Here is a 23,847-nt window from a genome sequence, read left to right as displayed (position 1 = left end):
GGTGCCAAGATGGTTTAGCTGTGGCACATCAAGAAGAATAAAGTGGAGTGACCAACTGCCCACCCAGAAGAACGTCAAACTGCAACAGGAACACCCATTTCTTCTCGTTTGCATCGTACGGTAGGTAGATAAGTCCTCCCGAACAGGAAGGAACCCCCGGAGAGTCCAGGGAGGGTGGAGCTACTTAACGTTCCAGTTCTAGAATAGATCAGTTCTTAGTGTTCTGATTGTGACGCTCGAGGGGGAGGAACGTTAGGATTCTAATGAACTAGTCTGCACTCTGGCTGCGTTCTAAATGGAGCCTCTAAACATCCTGCTCGTTGAGCTGTCATCTTCATCCAGGGGCTTTCTCCACCGTGGATTCTCTTCATATAGTTGTCAATATTCTGGGGACCTGCAGCCAAGCCAGCAGCAGATCATATTTCATCCACCCTCCATCCAACTATAGAAAAACGGCCTAAACCTTGATGCAATGTGTCTTACTGAACATCAAGTGGTAGGATGGGTGTTGATTCAATGTGCGAAACATAAAGTGATGTTACGTGATGAGTAACACCGTGGGTGGACGGATGTTTCCACACAGACGGAGAACGGGTTATTACTTCAGAACAAGCTGCTTGTTAAGGCACTTCATACAAAGAGCTACAAAAGGACAACATAAAGGAGGTGGATAGGAAGGGAGGGGGCCAGGGGGGAGGGAGGGGCAGGGAGGAGGGAGCGAGGGGCAGGGAGGAGGGAGCGAGGGGCAGGGAGGAGGGAGCGAGGGGCAGGGAGGAGGGAGCGAGGGGCAGGGAGGAGGGAGCGAGGGGCAGGGAGGAGGGAGCGAGGGGCAGGGAGGAGGGAGCGAGGGGCAGGGAGGAGGGAGCGAGGGGCAGGGAGGAGGGAGCGAGGGGCAGGGAGGAGGGAGCGAGGGGCAGGGAGGAGGGAGCGAGGGGCAGGGAGGAGGGAGCGAGGGGCAGGGAGGAGGGAGCGAGGGGCAGGGAGGAGGGAGCGAGGGGCAGGGAGGAGGGAGCGAGGGGCAGGGAGGAGGGAGCGAGGGGCAGGGAGGAGGGAGCGAGGGGCAGGGAGGAGGGAGCGAGGGGCAGGGAGGAGGGAGCGAGGGGCAGGGAGGAGGGAGCGAGGGGCAGGGAGGAGGGAGCGAGGGGCAGGGAGGAGGGAGCGAGGGGCAGGGAGGAGGGAGCGAGGGGCAGGGAGGAGGGAGCGAGGGGCAGGGAGGAGGGAGCGAGGGGCAGGGAGGAGGGAGCGAGGGGCAGGGAGGAGGGAGCGAGGGGCAGGGAGGAGGGAGCGAGGGGCAGGGAGGAGGGAGAGAGGGGCAGGGAGGAGGGAGAGAGGGGCAGGGAGGAGGGAGAGAGGGGCAGGGAGAGAGGGGCAGGGAGAGAGGGGCAGGGAGAGAGGGGCAGGGAGGAGGGAGAGAGGGGCAGGGAGGAGGGAGAGAGGGGCAGGGAGGAGGGAGAGAGGGGCAGGGAGGAGGGAGAGAGGGGCAGGGAGGAGGGAGAGAGGGGCAGGGAGGAGGGAGAGAGGGGCAGGGAGGAGGGAGAGAGGGGCAGGGAGGAGGGAGAGAGGGGCAGGGAGGAGGGAGAGAGGGGCAGGGAGGAGGGAGAGAGGGGCAGGGAGGAGGGAGAGAGGGGCAGGGAGGAGGGAGAGAGGGGCAGGGAGGAGGGAGCGAGGGGGGGTAAGTGCTGACTGGCAGGCAGTGCTCAGGGTAGATTGGAGCAGGAGAAAGATGGAAATGATCAAATCCATTTCCAATGAAAGACAGTTCTCCATGTTCCCTGCCTTCCTCCTCCCAGTACTGTGGGAGTTAGTAGTCGTAGTCTTCAGTGCATCGCAGCAGAGAGAGGACCCTAGAACAGGGACATCATGAGTTCCTCTGCAGGTTTGTCCCTCACAGATCCTACACGTTTCCATGAGGTGGCACCCAAAAACAGGAAGGAAGACCGACAGACGGGAAGTTAGATATCCAAAAAAAAAAAAAAAAAAAAAAAATAGTCCAGGAAACAGAAGGGAGCGTAACATCAGAAAGGAGGGGCGACGGGGACGGGGGTCACATCTGATCTGCAGAGGAGAGAAACAGTAAAGCTGTTGTGTTTAGTAGTCAAACAAACATTTATCCTCCTGCTTTCAGTGAGTACAAACGATCTCAAACCCATGAACATGTTTAGTAGCTGACATTTTACTACAAAAAAATACATGTCAACCTCAAAGAACTTGTCCAGTTACATAAACACGGTCCGTTTCCAAGCGGTGCCTCCGCCTCCCAATTCGATTGACGTTTTAGAAGGACACATTCTGAAAACTATTCGATGTCAAAATAAAAAAAAATGGCTTGATAAAATAAATGTGATTGAAGAGAGAGTTTCACCTCTGTTCGTCCTCCACCTCACAGCTTGACCTCTCCGTTCTCACTGTGGTACTCTGCTACGTACAGGCTCTTGTCTATGCTGCCGGGGATGGGTCTGATCTCTGTTCCCAGCTGCTCCTCAATGCCCTTCAGATTGAAGCGGTCATCGTATGTGATCAGGTTGATGGCCAGACCCAGGTGACCAAAACGACCTGAGGGGGTGGAGTAGTCGAGGTTAAAACTGCCGAGACCTCCTTCAAATGACATTTATTAAGTCCCGCTTGAGAAAAGCCAAGGTTCTCACCAGATCTGCCGATGCGATGCAGGTACGTCTCGCCCAGCTTGGGGAAGTCAAAGTTGATCACCACATTCACCGCCTGAATGTCGATACCTCTTGTGAAGAGGTCTGTGCAGACCAGATTCCGGCAGAGCCCGTTTCTGAAGTCGTGGAACACTCTGTTACGGTGCTCCTGTAAAGAGACAGACAAGTAGACGAGTGGTTTTCAGACTAACTTAACCATGGAGATGTTGGGTCAAAACAGAATGAAAGACTGGGGCCCGGGCCTGGTCAACGCAAAGACTGGGGCCCGAGCCTGGTCAACGCAAAGACTGGGGCCCGAGCCTGGTCAACGCAAAGACTGGGGCCCGAGCCTGGTCAACGCAAAGACTGGGGCCCGAGCCTGGTCAACGCAAAGACTGGGGCCCGAGCCTGGTCAACGCAAAGACTGGGGCCCGAGCCTGGTCAACGCAAAGACTGGGGCCCGGGCCTGGTCAACGCAAAGACTGGGGCCCGAGCCTGGTCAACGCAAAGACTGGGGCCCGAGCCTGGTCAACGCAAAGACTGGGGCCCGGGCCTGGTCAACGCAAAGACTGGGGCCCGAGCCTGGTCAACGCAAAGACTGGGGCCCGGGCCTGGTCAACGCAAAGACTGGGGCCCGAGCCTGGTCAACGCAAAGACTGAGGCCCGAGCCTGGTCAACGCAAAGACTGGGGCCCGGGCCTGGTCAACGCAAAGACTGGGGCCCGAGCCTGGTCAACGCAAAGACTGGGGCCCGAGCCTGGTCAACGCAAAGACTGGGGCCCGAGCCTGGTCAACGCAAAGACTGGGGCCCGAGCCTGGTCAACGCAAAGACTGGGGCCCGAGCCTGGTCAACGCAAAGACTGGGGCCCGGGCCTGGTCAACGCAAAGACTGGGGCCCGAGCCTGGTCAACGCAAAGACTGGGGCCCGAGCCTGGTCAACGCAAAGACTGGGGCCCGAGCCTGGTCAACGCAAAGACTGAGGCCCGAGCCTGGTCAACGCAAAGACTGGGGCCCGAGCCTGGTCAACGCAAAGACTGGGGCCCGAGCTGAGCCATCTCATCAGCCCTGAGCATAAACCAGAGGTAAACAAGCTGACATCTGATCAACAGCTATGAGGCATCCCAAATGGCCCCCTATTCTATAAATAGTGCACTACCCATAGGGCTTCTGGTCTAAAGTAGTGCACTACCCATAGGGCTTCTGGTCTAAAGTAGTGCACTACGTAGGGTCCATTTGGGATGCTAAGCTTAGTCAGCTGCTCCTGGGGTAGTGAGGAGGCAGTAGAGACTAGGACCTGGGCTGACCTGTCTCATCTTGGCATGAATGTAGAAACACGAGTAGCCCAGCTGAGATATCTTCTTGGCCAGCAGCTCCACCCTCTGAGACGAGTTACAGAAGATTATAGACTGGTTGATCTGGAGCTGAGTGGAGAGAGAGGAAACAGATTATAGACTGATGTGGAGCTGAGTGGAGAGAGGGGAAACAGATTATAGACTGATCTGGAGAGAGAGGAAACAGATTATAAACTGGTTGATGTGGAGCTGAGTGGAGAGGGACAACCGTTAGACCCAATGAGGTGTTTCCCCAGCCGACACAGACACGCCCGCAGACTCACTAAACAGAGAACATTCATGGCCACCCTTACTGCTTCTAATGTGGAGGACTCACTAAACAGAGAACACCCCTGGTCATCCCTACTGCCTCTGATCTGGAGGACTCACTAAACAGAGAACAACCCTGGTCATCCCTACTGCTTCTAATGTGGAGGACTCACTAAACAGAGAACACCCCTGGTCATCCCTACTGCCTCTGATCTGGAGGACTCACTAAACAGAGAACATCCCTGGTCATCCCTACTGCCTCTGATCTGGAGGACTCACTAAACAGAGAACATCCCTGGCTAACTAAGTAAAAACAAAATGGTGCGGTCTGGTTTGCTTAATATAAGGAATTTAAACTTGACTTTCCGGCTGGTTTTCTGACCCCTTCAATTTTTCAACATTTTGTTATGCGACAACCTTATTCTAAGGTTATAATCTACACACAATACCCCATAATAACAAAGCAAGAACAGGTTTAGAAATGTTTGCAAATGTATAAAAACAAAGTGACATAAGTATATAGCCTCCACATTGACTCTGTACTGGTACCCCTGTATATAGCCTCCACATTGACTCTGTACCGTAATACCCTGTATATAGCCTCCACATTGACGGTACCGTAATACCCTGTATATAGCCTCCACATTGACTGTACCGGTACACCCTGTATATAGCCTCCACATTGACTGTACCGGTACCCCCTGTATATAGCCTCCACATTGACTGTACCGGTACCCCCTGTATATAGCCTCCACATTGACTCTGTACCGGTACCCCCTGTATATAGCCTCCACATTGACTCTGTACCGGTACCCCCTGTATATAGACTCCACATTGACTCTGTACCGGTACCCCCTGTATGTAGCCTCCACATTGACTCTGTACCGGTACCCCCTGTATATAGCCTCCACATTGACTGTACCGTAATACCCTGTATATAGCCTCCACATTGACTCTGTACCGGTACACCCTGTATATAGCCTCCACATTGACTCTGTACCGGTACACCCTGTATATAGCCTCCACATTGACTGTACCGTAATACCCTGTATATAGCCTCCACATTGACTGTACCGTAATACCCTGTATATAGCCTCCACATTGACTGTACCGTAATACCCTGTATATAGCCTCCACATTGACTCTGTACCGTAATACCCTGTATATAGCCTCCACATTGACTCTGTACCGTAATACCCTGTATATAGCCTCCACATTGACTCTGTACCGTAATACCCTGTATATAGCCTCCACATTGACGGTACCGTAATACCCTGTATATAGCCTCCACATTGACTGTACCGGTACACCCTGTATATAGCCTCCACATTGACTGTACCAGTACCCCCTGTATATAGCCTCCACATTGACTGTACCGGTACCCCCTGTATATAGCCTCCACATTGACTCTGTACCGGTACCCCCTGTATATAGCCTCCACATTGACTCTGTACCGGTACCCCCTGTATATAGACTCCACATTGACTCTGTACCGGTACCCCCTGTATATAGCCTCCACATTGACTGTACCGTAATACCCTGTATATAGCCTCCACATTGACTGTACCGTAATACCCTGTATATAGCCTCCACATTGACTCTGTACCGGTACACCCTGTATATAGCCTCCACATTGACTGTACCGTAATACCCTGTATATAGCCTCCACATTGACTGTACCGTAATACCCTGTATATAGACTCCACATTGACTGTACCGTAATACCCTGTATATAGCCTCCACATTGACTCTGTACCGTAATACCCTGTATATAGCCTCCACATTGACTCTGTACCGTAATACCCTGTATATAGCCTCCACATTGACTCTGTACCGTAATACCCTGTATATAGCCTCCACATTGACTCTGTACCGGTACCCCCTGTATATAGCCTCCACATTGACTGTACCGTAATACCCTGTATATAGCCTCCACATTGACTGTACCGTAATACCCTGTACATAGCCTCCACATTGACTGTACCGTAACACCCTGTATATAGCCTCCACATTGACTGTACCGTAATACCCTGTATATAGCCTCCACATTGACTGTACCGTAATACCCTGTATATAGCCTCCACATTGACTGTACCGTAATACCCTGTATATAGCCTCCACATTGACTGTACCGTAATACCCTGTATATAGCCTCCACATTGACTCTATACCGTAATACCCTGTATATAGCCTCCACATTGACTCTATACCGTAATACCCTGTATATAGTCTCCACATTGACTCTATACAGTAATACCCTGTATATAGCCTCCACATTGACTCTATACCGTAATACCCTGTATATAGCCTCCACATTGACTCTGTACCGTAATACCCTGTATATAGCCTCCACATTGACTCTGTACCGTAATACCCTGTATATAGCCTCCACATTGACTCTATACCGTAATACCCTGTATATAGCCTCCACATTGACTCTATACCGTAATACCCTGTATATAGCCTCCACATTGACTCTATACCGTAATACCCTGTATATAGTCTCCACATTGACTCTATACCGTAATACCCTGTATATAGCCTCCACATTGACTCTATACCGTAATACCCTGTATATAGCCTCCACATTGACTCTGTACCGTAATACCCTGTATATAGCCTCCACATTGACTCTGTACCGTAATACCCTGTATATAGCCTCCACATTGACTCTGTACCGTAATACCCTGTATATAGCCTCCACATTGACTCTGTACCGGTACCCCCTGTATATAGCCTCCACATTGACTCTGTACCGGTACCCCCTGTATATAGCCTCCACATTGACTCTGTACCGTAATACCCTGTATATAGCCTCCACATTGACTCTGTACCGTAATACCCTGTATATAGCCTCCATATTGACTCTGTACCGTAATACCCTGTATATAGCCTCCATATTGACTCTGTACCGTAATACCCTGTATATAGCCTCCACATTGACTCTGTACCGTAATACCCTGTATATAGCCTCCACATTGACTCTGTACCGTAATACCCTGTATATAGCCTCCACATTGACTCTGTACCGTAATACCCTGTATATAGCCTCCACATTGACTCTGTACCGTAATACCCTGTATATAGCCTCCATATTGACTCTGTACCGTAATACCCTGTATATAGCCTCCATATTGACTCTGTACCGTAATACCCTGTATATAGCCTCCACATTGACTCTGTACCGTAATACCCTGTATATAGCCTCCATATTGACTCTGTACCGTAATACCCTGTATATAGCCTCCACATTGACTCTGTACCGTAATACCCTGTATATAGCCTCCACATTGACTCTGTACCGTAATACCCTGTATATAGTCTCCACATTGACTCTGTACCAGTACCCCCTGTATATAGCCTCCACATTGACTCTGTACCGTAACACCCTGTATATAGCCTCCACATTGACTCTGTACCGTAATACCCTGTATATAGCCTCCACATTGACTCTGTACCGTAATACCCTGTATATAGCCTCCACATTGACTCTGTACCGTAATACCCTGTATATAGCCTCCACATTGACTCTTTACCGTAATACCCTGTATATAGCCTCCACATTGACTCTGTACCGTAATACCCTGTATATAGCCTCCACATTGACTCTGTACCGGTACCCCCTGTATATAGCCTCCACATTGACTCTGTACCGTAATACCCTGTATATAGCCTCCACATTGACTCTGTACCGGTACCCCCGGTATATAGCCTCCATATTGACTCTGTACCGGTACCCCCGGTATATAGCCTCCATATTGACTCTGTACCGGTACCCCCTGTATATTTCCTCCACATTGACTCTGTACTGGTACACCCTGTATATAGCCTCCACATTGACTCTGTACCGTAATACCCTGTATATAGCCTCCACATTGACTCTGTACCGTAATACCCTGTATATAGCCTCCACATTGGCTCTGTACCCCCCTGTATATATCCTCCACATTGGCTCTGTACCCCCCTGTATATAGCCTCCACATTGACTCTGTACCGTAATACCCTGTATATAGCCTCCACATTGACTCTGTACCAGTACTCCCTGTATATAGCCTCCACATTGACTCTGTACCGGTACCCCCTGTATATAGCCTCCACATTGACTCTGTACCGGTACCCCCTGTATATAGCCTCCACATTGACTCTGTTCCGGTACCCCCTGTATATAGCCTCCATATTGACTCTGTACTAAAGTTTCCAAAACTGTCAAAATATTGTCCGTGAGTATAACAGAACTGATATTGCAGGCAAAAACCTGAGGACAATCCAACCAGGAAGTGCTGTTATTCTGAAACCTCTTTTCCATTGCAATCCTCCATTTATGGGTAAGTAAGAATGTCTACACCCGTTGTATTCGGCACATATTTAAAACAAAATTTACTTTATTTAACCTTTAACTAGCCAAGTCGGTTAAGAACAAATTCTTTTTTACATTAACAGCCTAATGGGGAACAGTGGTTTACCGTCACAATAAATCCATGTAAGTCTACCTACACCGTCACAATAAATCCATGTAAGTCTACCTACACCGTCACAATAAATCCATGTAATAGTCTACCTACACCGTCACAATAAATCCATGTAATATAGTCTACCTACACCGTCACAATAAATCCATGTAATATAGTCTACACCATCACAATAAATCCATGTAAGTCTACCTACACCGTCACAATAAATCCATGTAATATAGTCTACACCGTCACAATAAATCCATGTAATATAGTCTACCTACACCGTCACAATAAATCCATGTAATATAGTCTACACCGTCACAATAAATCCATGTAATATAGTCTACCTACACCGTCACAATAAATCCATGTAATATAGTCTACACCGTCACAATAAATCCATGTAATATAGTCACAATAAATCCATGTAATATAGTCTACACCGTCACAATAAATCCATGTAATATAGTCTACACCGTCACAATAAATCCATGTAATATAGTCTACACCGTCACAATAAATCCATGTAATATAGTCTACACCGTCACAATAAATCCATGTAATATAGTCTACACCGTCACAATAAATCCATGTAATATAGTCTAAACCGTCACAATAAATCCATGTAATATAGTCTACACCGTCACAATAAATCCATGTAATACAGTCTACACCGTCACAATAAATCCATGTAATATAGTCTACACCGTCACAATAAATCCATGTAATATAGTCTACACCGTCACAATAAATCCATGTAATATAGTCTACACCGTCACAATAAATCCATGTAATATAGTCTACACCGTCACAATAAATCCATGTAATATAGTCTACACCGTCACAATAAATCCATGTAATATAGTCTACACCGTCACAATAAATCCATGTAATATAGTCTACACCGTCACAATAAATCCATGTAATATAGTCTACACCGTCACAATAAATCCATGTAATATAGTCTACACCGTCACAATAAATCCATGTAATATAGTCTACACCGTCACAATAAATCCATGTAATATAGTCTACACCGTCACAATAAATCCATGTAATATAGTCTACACCGTCACAATAAATCCATGTAATATAGTCTACACCGTCACAATAAATCCATGTAATATAGTCTACACCGTCACAATAAATCCATGTAATATAGTCTACACCGTCACAATAAATCCATGTAATATAGTCTACACCGTCACAATAAATCCATGTAATATAGTCTACACCGTCACAATAAATCCATGTAATATAGTCTACACCGTCACAATAAATCCATGTAATATAGTCTACACCGTCACAATAAATCCATGTAATATAGTCTACACCGTCACAATAAATCCATGTAATATAGTCTACACCGTCACAATAAATCCATGTAATATAGTCTACACCGTCACAATACATCCATGTAATATAGTCTACACCATCACAATAAATCCATGTAATATAGTCTACACCGTCACAATAAATCCATGTAATATAGTCTACCTACACCGTCACAATAAATCCCTGTAATATAGTCTACACCATCACAATAAATCCATGTAATATAGTCTACCTACACCGTCACAATAAATCCATGTAATATAGTCTACACCGTCACAATAAATCCCTGTAATATAGTCTACACCGTCACAATAAATCCCTGTAATATAGTCTACACCGTCACAATAAATCCATGTAATATAGTCTACACCGTCACAATAAATCCATGTAATATAGTCTACACCGTCACAATACATCCATGTAATATAGTCTACACCATCACAATAAATCCATGTAATATAGTCTACCTACACCGTCACAATAAATCCCTGTAATATAGTCTACACCATCACAATAAATCCATGTAATATAGTCTACCTACACCGTCACAATAAATCCCTGTAATATAGTCTACACCATCACAATAAATCCATGTAATATAGTCTACCTACACCGTCACAATAAATCCATGTAATATAGTCTACACCGTCACAATAAATCCCTGTAATAGTCTACACCGTCACAATAAATCCCTGTAATATAGTCTACACCGTCACAATAAATCCATGTAATATAGTCTACCTACACCGTCACAATAAATCCATGTAATATAGTCTACCCACACCGTCACAATAAATCCATGTAATATAGTCTACACCGTCACAATAAATCCATGTAATATAGTCTACCTACACCGTCACAATAAATCCATGTAATATAGTCTACCTACACCGTCACAATAAATCCATGTAATATAGTCTACACCGTCACAATAAATCCATGTAATATAGTCTACACCGTCACAATAAATCCATGTAATATAGTCTACCTACACCGTCACAATAAATCCATGTAATATAGTCTACACCGTCACAATAAATCCATGTAATATAGTCTACACCGTCACAATAAATCCATGTAATATAGTCTACACCGTCACAATAAATCCATGTAATATAGTCTACACCGTCACAATAAATCCATGTAATATAGTCTACACCGTCACAATAAATCCATGTAATATAGTCTACACCTTCACAATAAATCCATGTAATATAGTCTACACCGTCACAATACATCCATGTAATATAGTCTACACCGTCACAATAAATCCATGTAATATAGTCTACACCGTCACAATACATCCATGTAATATAGTCTACACCGTCACAATAAATCCATGTAATATAGTCTACCTACACCGTCACAATAAATCCATGTAATAGTCTACAAACACCGTCACAATAAATCCATGTAATATAGTCTACCTACACCATCACAATAAATCCATGTAATATAGTCTACCTACACCGTCACAATAAATCCATGTAATATAGTCTACCCACACCGTCACAATAAATCCATATAATATAGTCTACCCACACTGTCACAATAAATCCATATAATATAGTCTACCTACACCGTCACAATAAATCCATATAATATAGTCTACCTACACTGTCACAATAAATCCATGTAAGTCTACCTACACCGTCACAATAAATCCATGTAAGTCTACCTACACCGTCACAATAAATCCATGTAAGTCTACCTACACCGTCACAATAAATCCATGTAATAGTCTACCTACACCGTCACAATAAATCCATGTAATATAGTCTACCTACACCATCACAATAAATCCATGTAATAGTCTACCTACACCGTCAATAAATCCATGTAAGTCTACCTACACCGTCACAATAAATCCCTGTAAGTCTACCTACACCGTCACAATAAATCCATGTAAGTCTACCTACACCGTCACAATAAATCCGTGTAATATAGTCTACCTACACCGTCACAATAAATCCATGTAATATAGTCTACCTACACCATCACAATAAATCCATGTAATATAGTCTACCTACACCGTCACAATAAATCCTTGTAATAGTCTACCTACACCATCACAATAAATCTTTGTAATAGTCTACACCATCACAATAAATCCATGTAATATAGTCTACCTACACCATCACAATAAATCCATGTAATATAGTCTACCTACACCATCACAATACATCCAGGTAATATAGTCTACCTACACCGTCACAATAAATCCATGTAATATAGTCTACCCACACCGTCACAATAAATCCATATAATATAGTCTACCCACACCGTCACAATAAATCCATATAATATAGTCTACCTACACCGTCACAATAAATCCATATAATATAGTCTACCTACACCGTCACAATAAATCCATATAGTCTACCTACACGTCACAATAAATCCATGTAAGTCTACCTACACCGTCACAATAAATCCATGTAAGTCTACCTACACCGTCACAATAAATCCATGTAAGTCTACCTACACCGTCACAATAAATCCATGTAATAGTCTACCTACACCGTCACAATAAATCCATGTAATATAGTCTACCTACACCGTCACAATAAATCCATGTAATATAGTCTACACCATCACAATAAATCCATGCAATATAGTCTACCTACACCGTCACAATAAATCCATGTAATATAGTCTACCTACACCGTCACAATAAATCCAAGTAATAGTCTACCTACACCGTCACAATAAATCCATATAATATAGTCTACCTACACCGTCACAATAAATCCATGTAATATAGTCTACCTACACCATCACAATAAATCTTTGTAATAGTCTACACCATCACAATAAATCCATGTAATATAGTCTACCTACACCATCACAATAAATCCATGTAATATAGTCTACCTACACCATCACAATAAATCCATATAATATAGTCTACCTACACCGTCACAATAAATCCTTGTAATAGTCTACCTACACCGTCACAATAAATCCATGTAATATAGTCTACCTACACCGTCACAATAAATCCATGTAATATAGTCTACCTACACCATCACAATAAATCCCTGTAATATAGTCTACCTACACCATCACAATAAATCCATGTAATATAGTCTACCTACACCATCACAATAAATCCATGTAATATAGTCTACCTACACCGTCACAATAAATCCAAGTAATAGTCTACCTACACCGTCACAATAAATCCATATAATATAGTCTACCTACACCGTCACAATAAATCCATGTAATATAGTCTACCTACACCATCACAATAAATCTTTGTAATAGTCTACACCATCACAATAAATCCATGTAATATAGTCTACCTACACCATCACAATAAATCCATGTAATATAGTCTACCTACACCATCACAATAAATCCATATAATATAGTCTACCTACACCGTCACAATAAATCCTTGTAATAGTCTACCTACACCGTCACAATAAATCCATGTAATATAGTCTACCTACACCGTCACAATAAATCCATGTAATATAGTCTACCTACACCATCACAATAAATCCCTGTAATATAGTCTACCTACACCATCACAATAAATCCATGTAATATAGTCTACCTACACCATCACAATAAATCCATGTAATATAGTCTACCTACACCGTCACAATAAATCCATATAATATAGTCTACCCACACCGTCACAATAAATCCATATAATATAGTCTACCTACACCGTCACAATAAATCCATATAATAGTCTAACCACACCGTCACAATAAATCCATATAATATAGTCTACCTACACCGTCACAATAAATCCATATAATATAGTCTACCTACACCGTCACAATAAATCCATATAATAGTCTACCTACACCATCACAATAAATCCATGTAATATAGTCTACCTACACCGTCACAATAAATCCATGTAATAGTATACCTACACCGTCACAATAAATCCATATAATATGGTCTACCTACACCGTCACAACAAATCCATGTAATATAGTCTACCTACACCGTCACAATAAATCCTTGTAATAGTCTACCTACACCATCACAATAAATCCATGTAATATAGTCTACCTACACCATCACAATAAATCCATGTAATATAGTCTACCTACACCATCACAATACATCCAGGTAATATAGTCTACCTACACCGTCACAATAAATCCATGTAATATAGTCTACCCACACCGTCACAATAAATCCATATAATATAGTCTACCCACACCGTCACAATAAATCCATATAATATAGTCTACCTACACCGTCACAATAAATCCATATAATATAGTCTACCTACACCGTCACAATAAATCCATATAGTCTACCTACACGTCACAATAAATCCATGTAAGTCTACCTACACCGTCACAATAAATCCATGTAAGTCTACCTACACCGTCACAATAAATCCATGTAAGTCTACCTACACCGTCACAATAAATCCATGTAATAGTCTACCTACACCGTCACAATAAATCCATGTAATATAGTCTACCTACACCGTCACAATAAATCCATGTAATATAGTCTACACCATCACAATAAATCCATGCAATATAGTCTACCTACACCGTCACAATAAATCCATGTAATATAGTCTACCTACACCGTCACAATAAATCCAAGTAATAGTCTACCTACACCGTCACAATAAATCCATATAATATAGTCTACCTACACCGTCACAATAAATCCATGTAATATAGTCTACCTACACCATCACAATAAATCTTTGTAATAGTCTACACCATCACAATAAATCCATGTAATATAGTCTACCTACACCATCACAATAAATCCATGTAATATAGTCTACCTACACCATCACAATAAATCCATATAATATAGTCTACCTACACCGTCACAATAAATCCTTGTAATAGTCTACCTACACCGTCACAATAAATCCATGTAATATAGTCTACCTACACCGTCACAATAAATCCATGTAATATAGTCTACCTACACCATCACAATAAATCCCTGTAATATAGTCTACCTACACCATCACAATAAATCCATGTAATATAGTCTACCTACACCATCACAATAAATCCATGTAATATAGTCTACCTACACCGTCACAATAAATCCAAGTAATAGTCTACCTACACCGTCACAATAAATCCATATAATATAGTCTACCTACACCGTCACAATAAATCCATGTAATATAGTCTACCTACACCATCACAATAAATCTTTGTAATAGTCTACACCATCACAATAAATCCATGTAATATAGTCTACCTACACCATCACAATAAATCCATGTAATATAGTCTACCTACACCATCACAATAAATCCATAAAATATAGTCTACCTACACCGTCACAATAAATCCTTGTAATAGTCTACCTACACCGTCACAATAAATCCATGTAATATAGTCTACCTACACCGTCACAATAAATCCATGTAATATAGTCTACCTACACCATCACAATAAATCCCTGTAATATAGTCTACCTACACCATCACAATAAATCCATGTAATATAGTCTACCTACACCATCACAATAAATCCATATAATATAGTCTACCTACACCGTCACAATAAATCCTTGTAATAGTCTACCTACACCGTCACAATAAATCCATGTAATATAGTCTACCTACACCGTCACAATAAATCCATGTAATATAGTCTACCTACACCATCACAATAAATCCCTGTAATATAGTCTACCTACACCATCACAATAAATCCATGTAATATAGTCTACCTACACCATCACAACAAATCCATGTAATATAGTCTACCTACACCGTCACAATAAATCCATATAATATAGTCTACCCACACCGTCACAATAAATCCATATAATATAGTCTACCTACACCGTCACAATAAATCCATATAATAGTCTAACCACACCGTCACAATAAATCCATATAATATAGTCTACCTACACCGTCACAATAAATCCATATAATATAGTCTACCTACACCGTCACAATAAATCCATATAATAGTCTACCTACACCATCACAATAAATCCATGTAATATAGTCTACCTACACCGTCACAATAAATCCATGTAATAGTATACCTACACCGTCACAATAAATCCATATAATATAGTCTACCTACACCGTCACAACAAATCCATGTAATATAGTCTACCTACACCGTCACAATAAATCCTTGTAATAGTCTACCTACACCATCACAATAAATCTTTGTAATAGTCTACACCATCACAATAAATCCATGTAATATAGTCTACCTACACCATCACAATAAATCCATGTAATATAGTCTACCTACACCATCACAATACATCCAGGTAATATAGTCTACCTACACCGTCACAATAAATCCATGTAATATAGTCTACCCACACCGTCACAATAAATCCATATAATATAGTCTACCCACACCGTCACAATAAATCCATATAATATAGTCTACCCACACCGTCACAATAAATCCATATAATATAGTCTACCTACACCGTCACAATAAATCCATATAATATAGTCTACCTACACCGTCACAATAAATCCATATAGTCTACCTACACGTCACAATAAATCCATGTAAGTCTACCTACACCGTCACAATAAATCCATGTAAGTCTACCTACACCGTCACAATAAATCCATGTAAGTCTACCTACACCGTCACAATAAATCCATGTAATAGTCTACCTACACCGTCACAATAAATCCATGTAATATAGTCTACCTACACCGTCACAATAAATCCATGTAATATAGTCTACACCATCACAATAAATCCATGCAATATAGTCTACCTACACCGTCACAATAAATCCATGTAATATAGTCTACCTACACCGTCACAATAAATCCAAGTAATAGTCTACCTACACCGTCACAATAAATCCATATAATATAGTCTACCTACACCGTCACAATAAATCCATGTAATATAGTCTACCTACACCATCACAATAAATCTTTGTAATAGTCTACACCATCACAATAAATCCATGTAATATAGTCTACCTACACCATCACAATAAATCCATGTAATATAGTCTACCTACACCATCACAATAAATCCATATAATATAGTCTACCTACACCGTCACAATAAATCCTTGTAATAGTCTACCTACACCGTCACAATAAATCCATGTAATATAGTCTACCTACACCGTCACAATAAATCCATGTAATATAGTCTACCTACACCATCACAATAAATCCCTGTAATATAGTCTACCTACACCATCACAATAAATCCATGTAATATAGTCTACCTACACCATCACAATAAATCCATGTAATATAGTCTACCTACACCGTCACAATAAATCCATGTAATAGTCTACCTACACCATCACAATAAAACCATGTAATATAGTCTACCTACACCGTCACAATAAATCCATGTAATAGTCTACCTACACCATCACAATAAATCCATGTAATATAGTCTACCCACACCGTCACAATAAATCCTTTATTTTATACAGGGCTAAAGAAACATGAATAAAAATGTATTCTATTTCAGAAGAACAGAAAAGCACCCTTCTGAGTTGTCCTTGTGTTAGGTCCTGATCTGACTGTGCCATGTGACTGGGCTTCACTAGTTCATTTAGCAGACAAGGTTTGCGTAGAATTCCGTGGCATTATTTTACTAAGAATACAATTGAACAAAGCCGAATAAAATATTAAGGATATTTCCCCCCCCCCCCCCCCAAATGATTTGAGTGCATACATTTGGCTGTTCTGTGTTGAGCGGTTAAACAAATAGGTAGTCCTGTATGCTTAACTTAGAGTTCATGCATCTTCAGTAGGTTTTGATTTTTAATACATTAATCAATACACTGCATGTTATGACTAACGACGATTTGGAGAAAAAAAAACAAGTCGCTTGAAAAGGCACGAGCTCTGCTTTGTTTTTGTTTTTTGCACAGGCTGTACACACACACACACACACACACACACACGTCAGTCAATTTGACAAGCACTTGACAATGCCTCGAATTTCAGTGCGGCGTCGCCTTTACGTGGCTGTAATGCACCCGTTGTGTCCTTCATGGGTTCTGTGCGCTCTGAAGAAACTCATACGGTACCTCATCGCGTGATCGGGTCTTTCTCACAGGATACAAGTGAAGACCGACACGTCGCGGACGCCTTATCCAATTCCACATTTACTTTGTCAGTAGGCCTAACGAACAGCAAAAGCACTAGCCTGTGTCAATCTACTAACCCCCATAGTACAAAAGTTGATGAAGAAATATTCCAAACAGTAGCGGGATGCGATAGATCCCAAATTAATACAAACAATAGCATCAAAAACAAACCTGAAATTCACACGCTGCTTATATACACGTTATATTTTTATCAAAATGTTTTTTTTTTGGCAGAAATGTGAACTTTCATGTGCTTTAATAACTAATGAGCGTCCTCTGTAAATACAAATAAGGTTGTTAAATTACAAGCCTAGTTAATTTAGCCAAAGAAAAAGTCATGAACCTTCCCCCGCTAGCCATGATTGGCTGAAATAATGGGTGGGCTGGACAAGCCGAGAGATGAGTTCAGATTGGTCTGCCATGTAGCATGCTTCTGTTTATAGTCACTTTTAAAAAAAAATATATAATGTAGTGGAACTAAGTAACTGTTGCTCTTCACTTTCTGAAAAACAGAGTTTAGAAATCAGAGGAATTAGAGTATGATAGCTAAGGAGATGGAGAAAATGCAGGAGCTATTGCAAATACGCACACTGAGACGAAAAGAGAACCTGTCTCCGGTTAACATTTTAGGGCAACCATGGAGTTCGTGACAAGAGGGAGAAACCTCCATCCATGTATACAGGTAAGAGTATAGCTAGCGACATTCAGATAATATTGTCAGAATGTTTTTCTCATTTCAAGTTAAAGCGTACTGTTAGCTAGCTAACGTTACGCGTTTGATCTGTGTACTAATAGTTTTCGTATCTCAGATCCATTAGCATTGCTAGTTACAGCCTGATGTTAGCTAGCTACCTGCAGGGTAGTAACGCCATGAGTTGGGAATATGGTTCACTGTTTAGCTAGCTACATGTCTAAACAAAAAAGATTCCACTATGCAAAGTAACTATTTCAATAGACTGTTTATGTTGTCACCGCGACAACTGTCGATAGACTTCGGTGGTAAATTCGCTCGGACTATCTACTCTGATTTTAGAGCACTCTCACCTGAGAGTGCCAGAGCGCACAATAACTGACTTGTTCACGAACGCTCACACGTTGAATATGGCCGGTGTCAGTAAACTTTGGCTAAAAAGAGTAATTACATTTGCCAGCAGCACAGTTGCAGTCACCAACACTCTGGATAACAGCCTAACCATTTATGCTAGGGCAAGTAGAATTGTCAGTAAGCCGTTCTCTCATTTGTGTCTGGAAGTAGCTAGCAAGCTAGCAAATGTTAGCCAGTTAGTGTGGATGCTTGACTGCCGTTAGGGCAGAACGCTCGGATCCACCCTACTCCTCGGCCAGAGAATTTACAAACAAAACCTGACAACGCTCTGAGTTTACGAATGTCCAGAACACACTGGCACTCCAGATTAAATTTACACACCTGTAGTACAAACCAGCCTTTAGTCTTTTTGCTAAATAAGACCGAATCGAGCTGGTTCGGTCACATATACTATGTGTGTGAAATGTGTTTTGAATGGGCAGCGGGGGAAAACTCAGTTAAATAGCGAATGGAGGACGCTTTTCCCATGGTTCATTTTCATGCCAGCCAGGTAGGCAGGCGCCTCTGGTTGTAATATTAAGAAAGTTGAGAACTTTGGAGGACGCATGGCTCTCGACCTTCGTCTCTCCCGAGCCCGTACGGGAGTTATAGCGATGAGACAAGATAGTAACTACAAACAATTGGATACCACGAAATCGGGGGTAAAAAAAAAAGGGAAAAATGAACTTTTAACCGAGGTCCGCGTTGAAATTCACTAAGCAGTGTGCCGATGCCTGTATCACTTTATCAGAAGGACTCGTGTTGTCGAACAACCACCCGATCAGTTTGATAGAAGACAAACGGGCAACGCTGAGCACGCGTTAAAGGGTGTGGGACTACTTTCAATTCTTTTGACCAGCAGGTGCCACTAGTGGAGATAAATTGCACAACCACTATTTTGTAGTTTGGAAAAAATCATTTGGCAAACAGTTCTCCTTATCACTTTTCCACATCAGAGGAACCAAGTGAAGTGCTGCAATCTGCCCCCACCCGACATGGAGGGAGGAAAATAGGGGGCAGCGCTGAGCCGACTGGGTCAGCTACAACTTCAGACGGTTGAGAGAAGGGGGAGGGGGGCAGAGTCAGCTGGGGGAGGGGGGGGCAGAGTCAGCTGGGGGCAGAGGACAGAGTCAGCTGGGGGAGGGGGGGGCAGAGTCAGCTGGGGGCAGAGGACAGAGTCAGCTGGGGGCAGAGGACAGAGTCAGCTGGGGGCAGAGGACAGAGTCAGCTGGGGGAGGGGGGGGCAGAGTCAGCTGGGGGCAGAGGACAGAGTCAGCTGGGGGCAGAGGACAGAGTCAGCTGGGGGCAGAGGACAGAGTCAGCTGGGGGCAGAGGACAGAGTCAGCTGGGGGCAGAGGACAGAGTCAGCTGGGGGCAGAGGACAGAGTCAGCTGGGGGCAGAGGACAGAGTCAGCTGGGGGCAGAGGACAGAGTCAGCTGGGGGCAGAGGACAGAGTCAGCTGGGGGCAGAGGACAGAGTCAGCTGGGGGCAGAGGACAGAGTCAGCTGGGGGCAGAGGACAGAGTCAGCTGGGGGCAGAGGACAGAGTCAGCTGGGGGCAGAGGACAGAGTCAGCTGGGGGCAGAGGACAGAGTCAGCTGGGGGCAGAGGACAGAGTCAGCTGGGGGCAGAGGACAGAGTCAGCTGGGGGCAGAGGACAGAGTCAGCTGGGGGCAGAGGACAGAGTCAGCTGGGGGCAGAGGACAGAGTCAGCTGGGGGCAGAGGACAGAGTCAGCTGGGGGCAGAGGACAGAGTCAGCTGGGGGCAGAGGACAGAGTCAGCTGGGGGCAGAGGACAGAGTCAGCTGGGGGCAGAGGACAGAGTCAGCTGGGGGCAGAGGACAGAGTCAGCTGGGGGCAGAGGACAGAGTCAGCTGGGGGCAGAGGACAGAGTCAGCTGGGGGCAGAGGACAGAGTCAGCTGGGGGCAGAGGACAGAGTCAGCTGGGGGCAGAGGACAGAGTCAGCTGGGGGCAGAGGACAGAGTCAGCTGGGGGCAGAGGACAGAGTCAGCTGGGGGCAGAGGACAGAGTCAGCTGGGGTGGGGGCAGAGGACAGAGTCAGCTGGGGTGGGGGGCAGAGGACAGAGTCAGCTGGGGTGGGGGCAGAGGACAGAGTCGGGTGGGGGGCAGAGGACAGAGTCAGCTGGGGTGGGGGGCAGAGGACAGAGTCAGCTGGGGTGGGGGGCAGAGGACAGAGTCAGCTGGGGTGGGGGGCAGAGGACAGAGTCAGCTGGGGTGGGGGGCAGAGGACAGAGTCAGCTGGGGTGGGGGGCAGAGGACAGAGTCAGCTTTGCTCTGTAGCGTAGGAGCTAGGGGCCGTTGATGGGCACCTACCCTGGAAAATGTCTTGAGACAGTGGCCATGTCTCTGTAACCGAGGCATAATACAGGATGCCCCCCCCCCCCCCTCCCTTCAGGGTCAGGGTACAAGGGGTTGCAGTGACAGCACTCACCCTGGAGAAGAGCGTGTTGAGACAGTGGACCTTCTGTCTCTCTGTAACGTAGGCATAATACTGGGTGACCCCCTTCAGGGTCAGCTCCTCCATCAGGTTGATCTCGTAGGGCTTGGACAGGTGGGAGTTCTGAGACACAGGAAATAACAACTTCACATCACAAAGCATTGAGACTGTTTATGGAGGGTGCTCGTCGTGACCCGACTACGTTGTTGATGTTTGTAAGCAGGAAGACGTCCCCGCTGTGTGTTGTTAGTCCACCATTAATATTTTAACAATTAACAAAAATATACAAAAGCAAGACAATGGAAAGCCCTTTAAGTTTCTATTACAGAGTCAAAATGAACGACTTAAGCGTTTTACTGCACAATGCAGCAGGACTGTAGAAATCAACACAGGGCTTTCATTGTTCACAGACGCAGACTAAAAACTATGATCTAAGGCTAGTCCAACCCCCTCAAAAAAGGCCCCATTAATCAGAATCCAGAATTTACCATGAACTTCTGCACGCTGAGAGGAAAGGTAGCAGAGTAGAGCAGAATCTGTCTCTGTTTGGGCAGGTAGCTCAATATCTCCTCCATCATCACGACAAAGTCCTGGGACAACAGCTTGTCTGCCTGGGGGGGGGGGGGGGGGGCAGAGACAAGGACATAAATGGATCTACAGTAGATGGGTAAAGTAACAGTTCTGTTGGAGACACCGGGCCTAAAAGGAACACCATGGTAAACTAACACCACAGCTCACCTCATCCAAAACCATCATCTGAACCTGATTGACTTTGGCCACACCCTTCTTAATGAGGTCCAGGATCCTCCCAGGGGTGGCAATCACAACGTGTACTAGAGACAAAAGATTAGAATTATTATTAACAAATCACAAAGGTGAACTACAAAGAATAACACAATTGAGAAGCATAAGCCTAGCATCACCATACATTTCAGACTCAAGTCAAGATTAATAACTGGCTCCTGGCCAGGTGTGATGTACCTGTCTCGTCGAGCCTCATGATGTCATCGCGGAGGTTGGTGCCACCCGTTGTGGCCATGACTTTGACCCCTCCCATGTGTTTGCTGATCTGGATACAGATTTGGCTCACCTGCAATGCCAGTTCTCTGGTGGGAACGATGCCCATAGCTAGGGGAGGAGAGAACCATATATTTGCTGATTCACCCCTTGACTTTTTACACATTCGATTACATTACAACATTCTAAAATGGATTCAATAAAATAAATCCTCAACAAGCTACACACAATGACATCACAATACCCCACAATGACATCACAATACCCCACAATGACATCACAATACCCCACAATGACATCACAATACCCCACAATGACAAGGCAAAAAGGTGATTTTATAAGATGTATTAACAAAATTAAAACTTAAATATCACATTTACAAACGTATTCAGTCCCTTTACTCAGTACTTTGTTGAAACACCTTGGCAGCGATTACAACCTAGTAAAAATTAACATTTCACTTGGCACATGCGCCAAATACAGTGAATTGCTTACTTACAAGTCCTTAACCAACAACGCAGTTCAAAATATAAATTATTAATGAGCAACAATAAAATAATAGTAGTGAGGCTATATACAGGGTGTTACGGTACAGAGTCAATGCGGAGGCTATATACAGGATGTTACGGTACAGAGTCAATGTGGAGGCTATATACAGGGTGTACCGGTACAGAGTCAATGTGGAGGCCATATACAGGGTGTTACGGTACAGAGTCAATGTGGAGGCTATATACAGGGGGTACCGGTACAGAGTCAATGTGGAGGCCATATACAGGGTGTTACGGTACAGAGTCAATGTGGAGGCTATATACAGGGGGTACCGGTACAGAGTCAATGTGGAGGCCATATACAGGGTGTTACGGTACAGAGTCAATGTGGAGGCTATATACAGGGGGTACCGGTACAGAGTCAATGTGGAGGCTATATACAGGGGGTACCGGTACAGAGTCAATGCGGAGGCTATATACACAAGGTGTTACGGTACAGAGTCAATGCGGAGGCTATATACAGGGTGTTACGGTACAGAGTCAATGCGGAGGCTATATACACGGTGTTACGGTACAGAGTCAATGTGGAGGCTATATACAGGGGGTACCGGTACAGAGTCAATGTGGAGGCCATATACAGGGTGTTACGGTACAGAGTCAATGTGGAGGCTATATACAGGGGGTACCGG

General features: G+C 44.0%; 1 protein-coding gene across 2 annotated transcripts; it reads right to left on the bottom strand.

The window, feature by feature from the left end:
- Nucleotides 1-1,634: 1,634 nt before the first annotated feature.
- LOC139382456 (probable ATP-dependent RNA helicase ddx6) lies at nucleotides 1,635-22,802 on the bottom strand. 2 transcript variants are annotated; one of them, XM_071126516.1, is made up of 8 exons: nucleotides 22,635-22,802; nucleotides 22,392-22,486; nucleotides 22,142-22,264; nucleotides 21,648-21,776; nucleotides 3,946-4,062; nucleotides 2,646-2,811; nucleotides 2,363-2,553; nucleotides 1,635-2,055 (listed from the first exon to the last, which is right to left on the bottom strand). In XM_071126516.1, the coding sequence occupies exons 1-7, from the start codon at nucleotides 22,777-22,779 to the stop codon at nucleotides 2,381-2,383; spliced, it is 948 nt and encodes a 315-aa protein (XP_070982617.1). In that variant the 5' UTR covers nucleotides 22,780-22,802; the 3' UTR covers nucleotides 1,635-2,055; nucleotides 2,363-2,380. The 2 variants fall into 2 exon arrangements, with proteins under 2 accessions (XP_070982617.1, XP_070982618.1); XM_071126517.1 differs by having other exon boundaries at nucleotides 1,905-2,050.
- Between the last annotated feature and the right edge of the window lie 1,045 nt (nucleotides 22,803-23,847).

Source organism: Oncorhynchus clarkii, chromosome 24 (assembly GCF_045791955.1).
Source record: "Oncorhynchus clarkii lewisi isolate Uvic-CL-2024 chromosome 24, UVic_Ocla_1.0, whole genome shotgun sequence".
NCBI classification, from domain to species: domain Eukaryota; kingdom Metazoa; phylum Chordata; class Actinopteri; order Salmoniformes; family Salmonidae; genus Oncorhynchus; species Oncorhynchus clarkii.
The sequence above is the reverse complement of the archived record's forward strand: the minus strand, read 5'-3'. Positions and strand labels throughout refer to the sequence as shown.

Excerpts from the sequence above, each read along its gene's own strand:
- LOC139382456 (XM_071126516.1), bottom strand. The coding sequence starts at position 22,779 with ATGGGCATCGTTCCCACCAGAGAACTGGCATTGCAGGTGAGCCAAATC. Across the intron at positions 21,777-22,141 it reads TCAGCGTGCAGAAGTTCATG|AACTCCCACCTGTCCAAGCC; the intron begins GTAAATTCTGGA and ends CCTGTGTCTCAG. Across the intron at positions 2,812-3,945 it reads TTCATGCCAAGATGAGACAG|GAGCACCGTAACAGAGTGTT; the intron begins GTCAGCCCAGGT and ends GTCTCTTTACAG.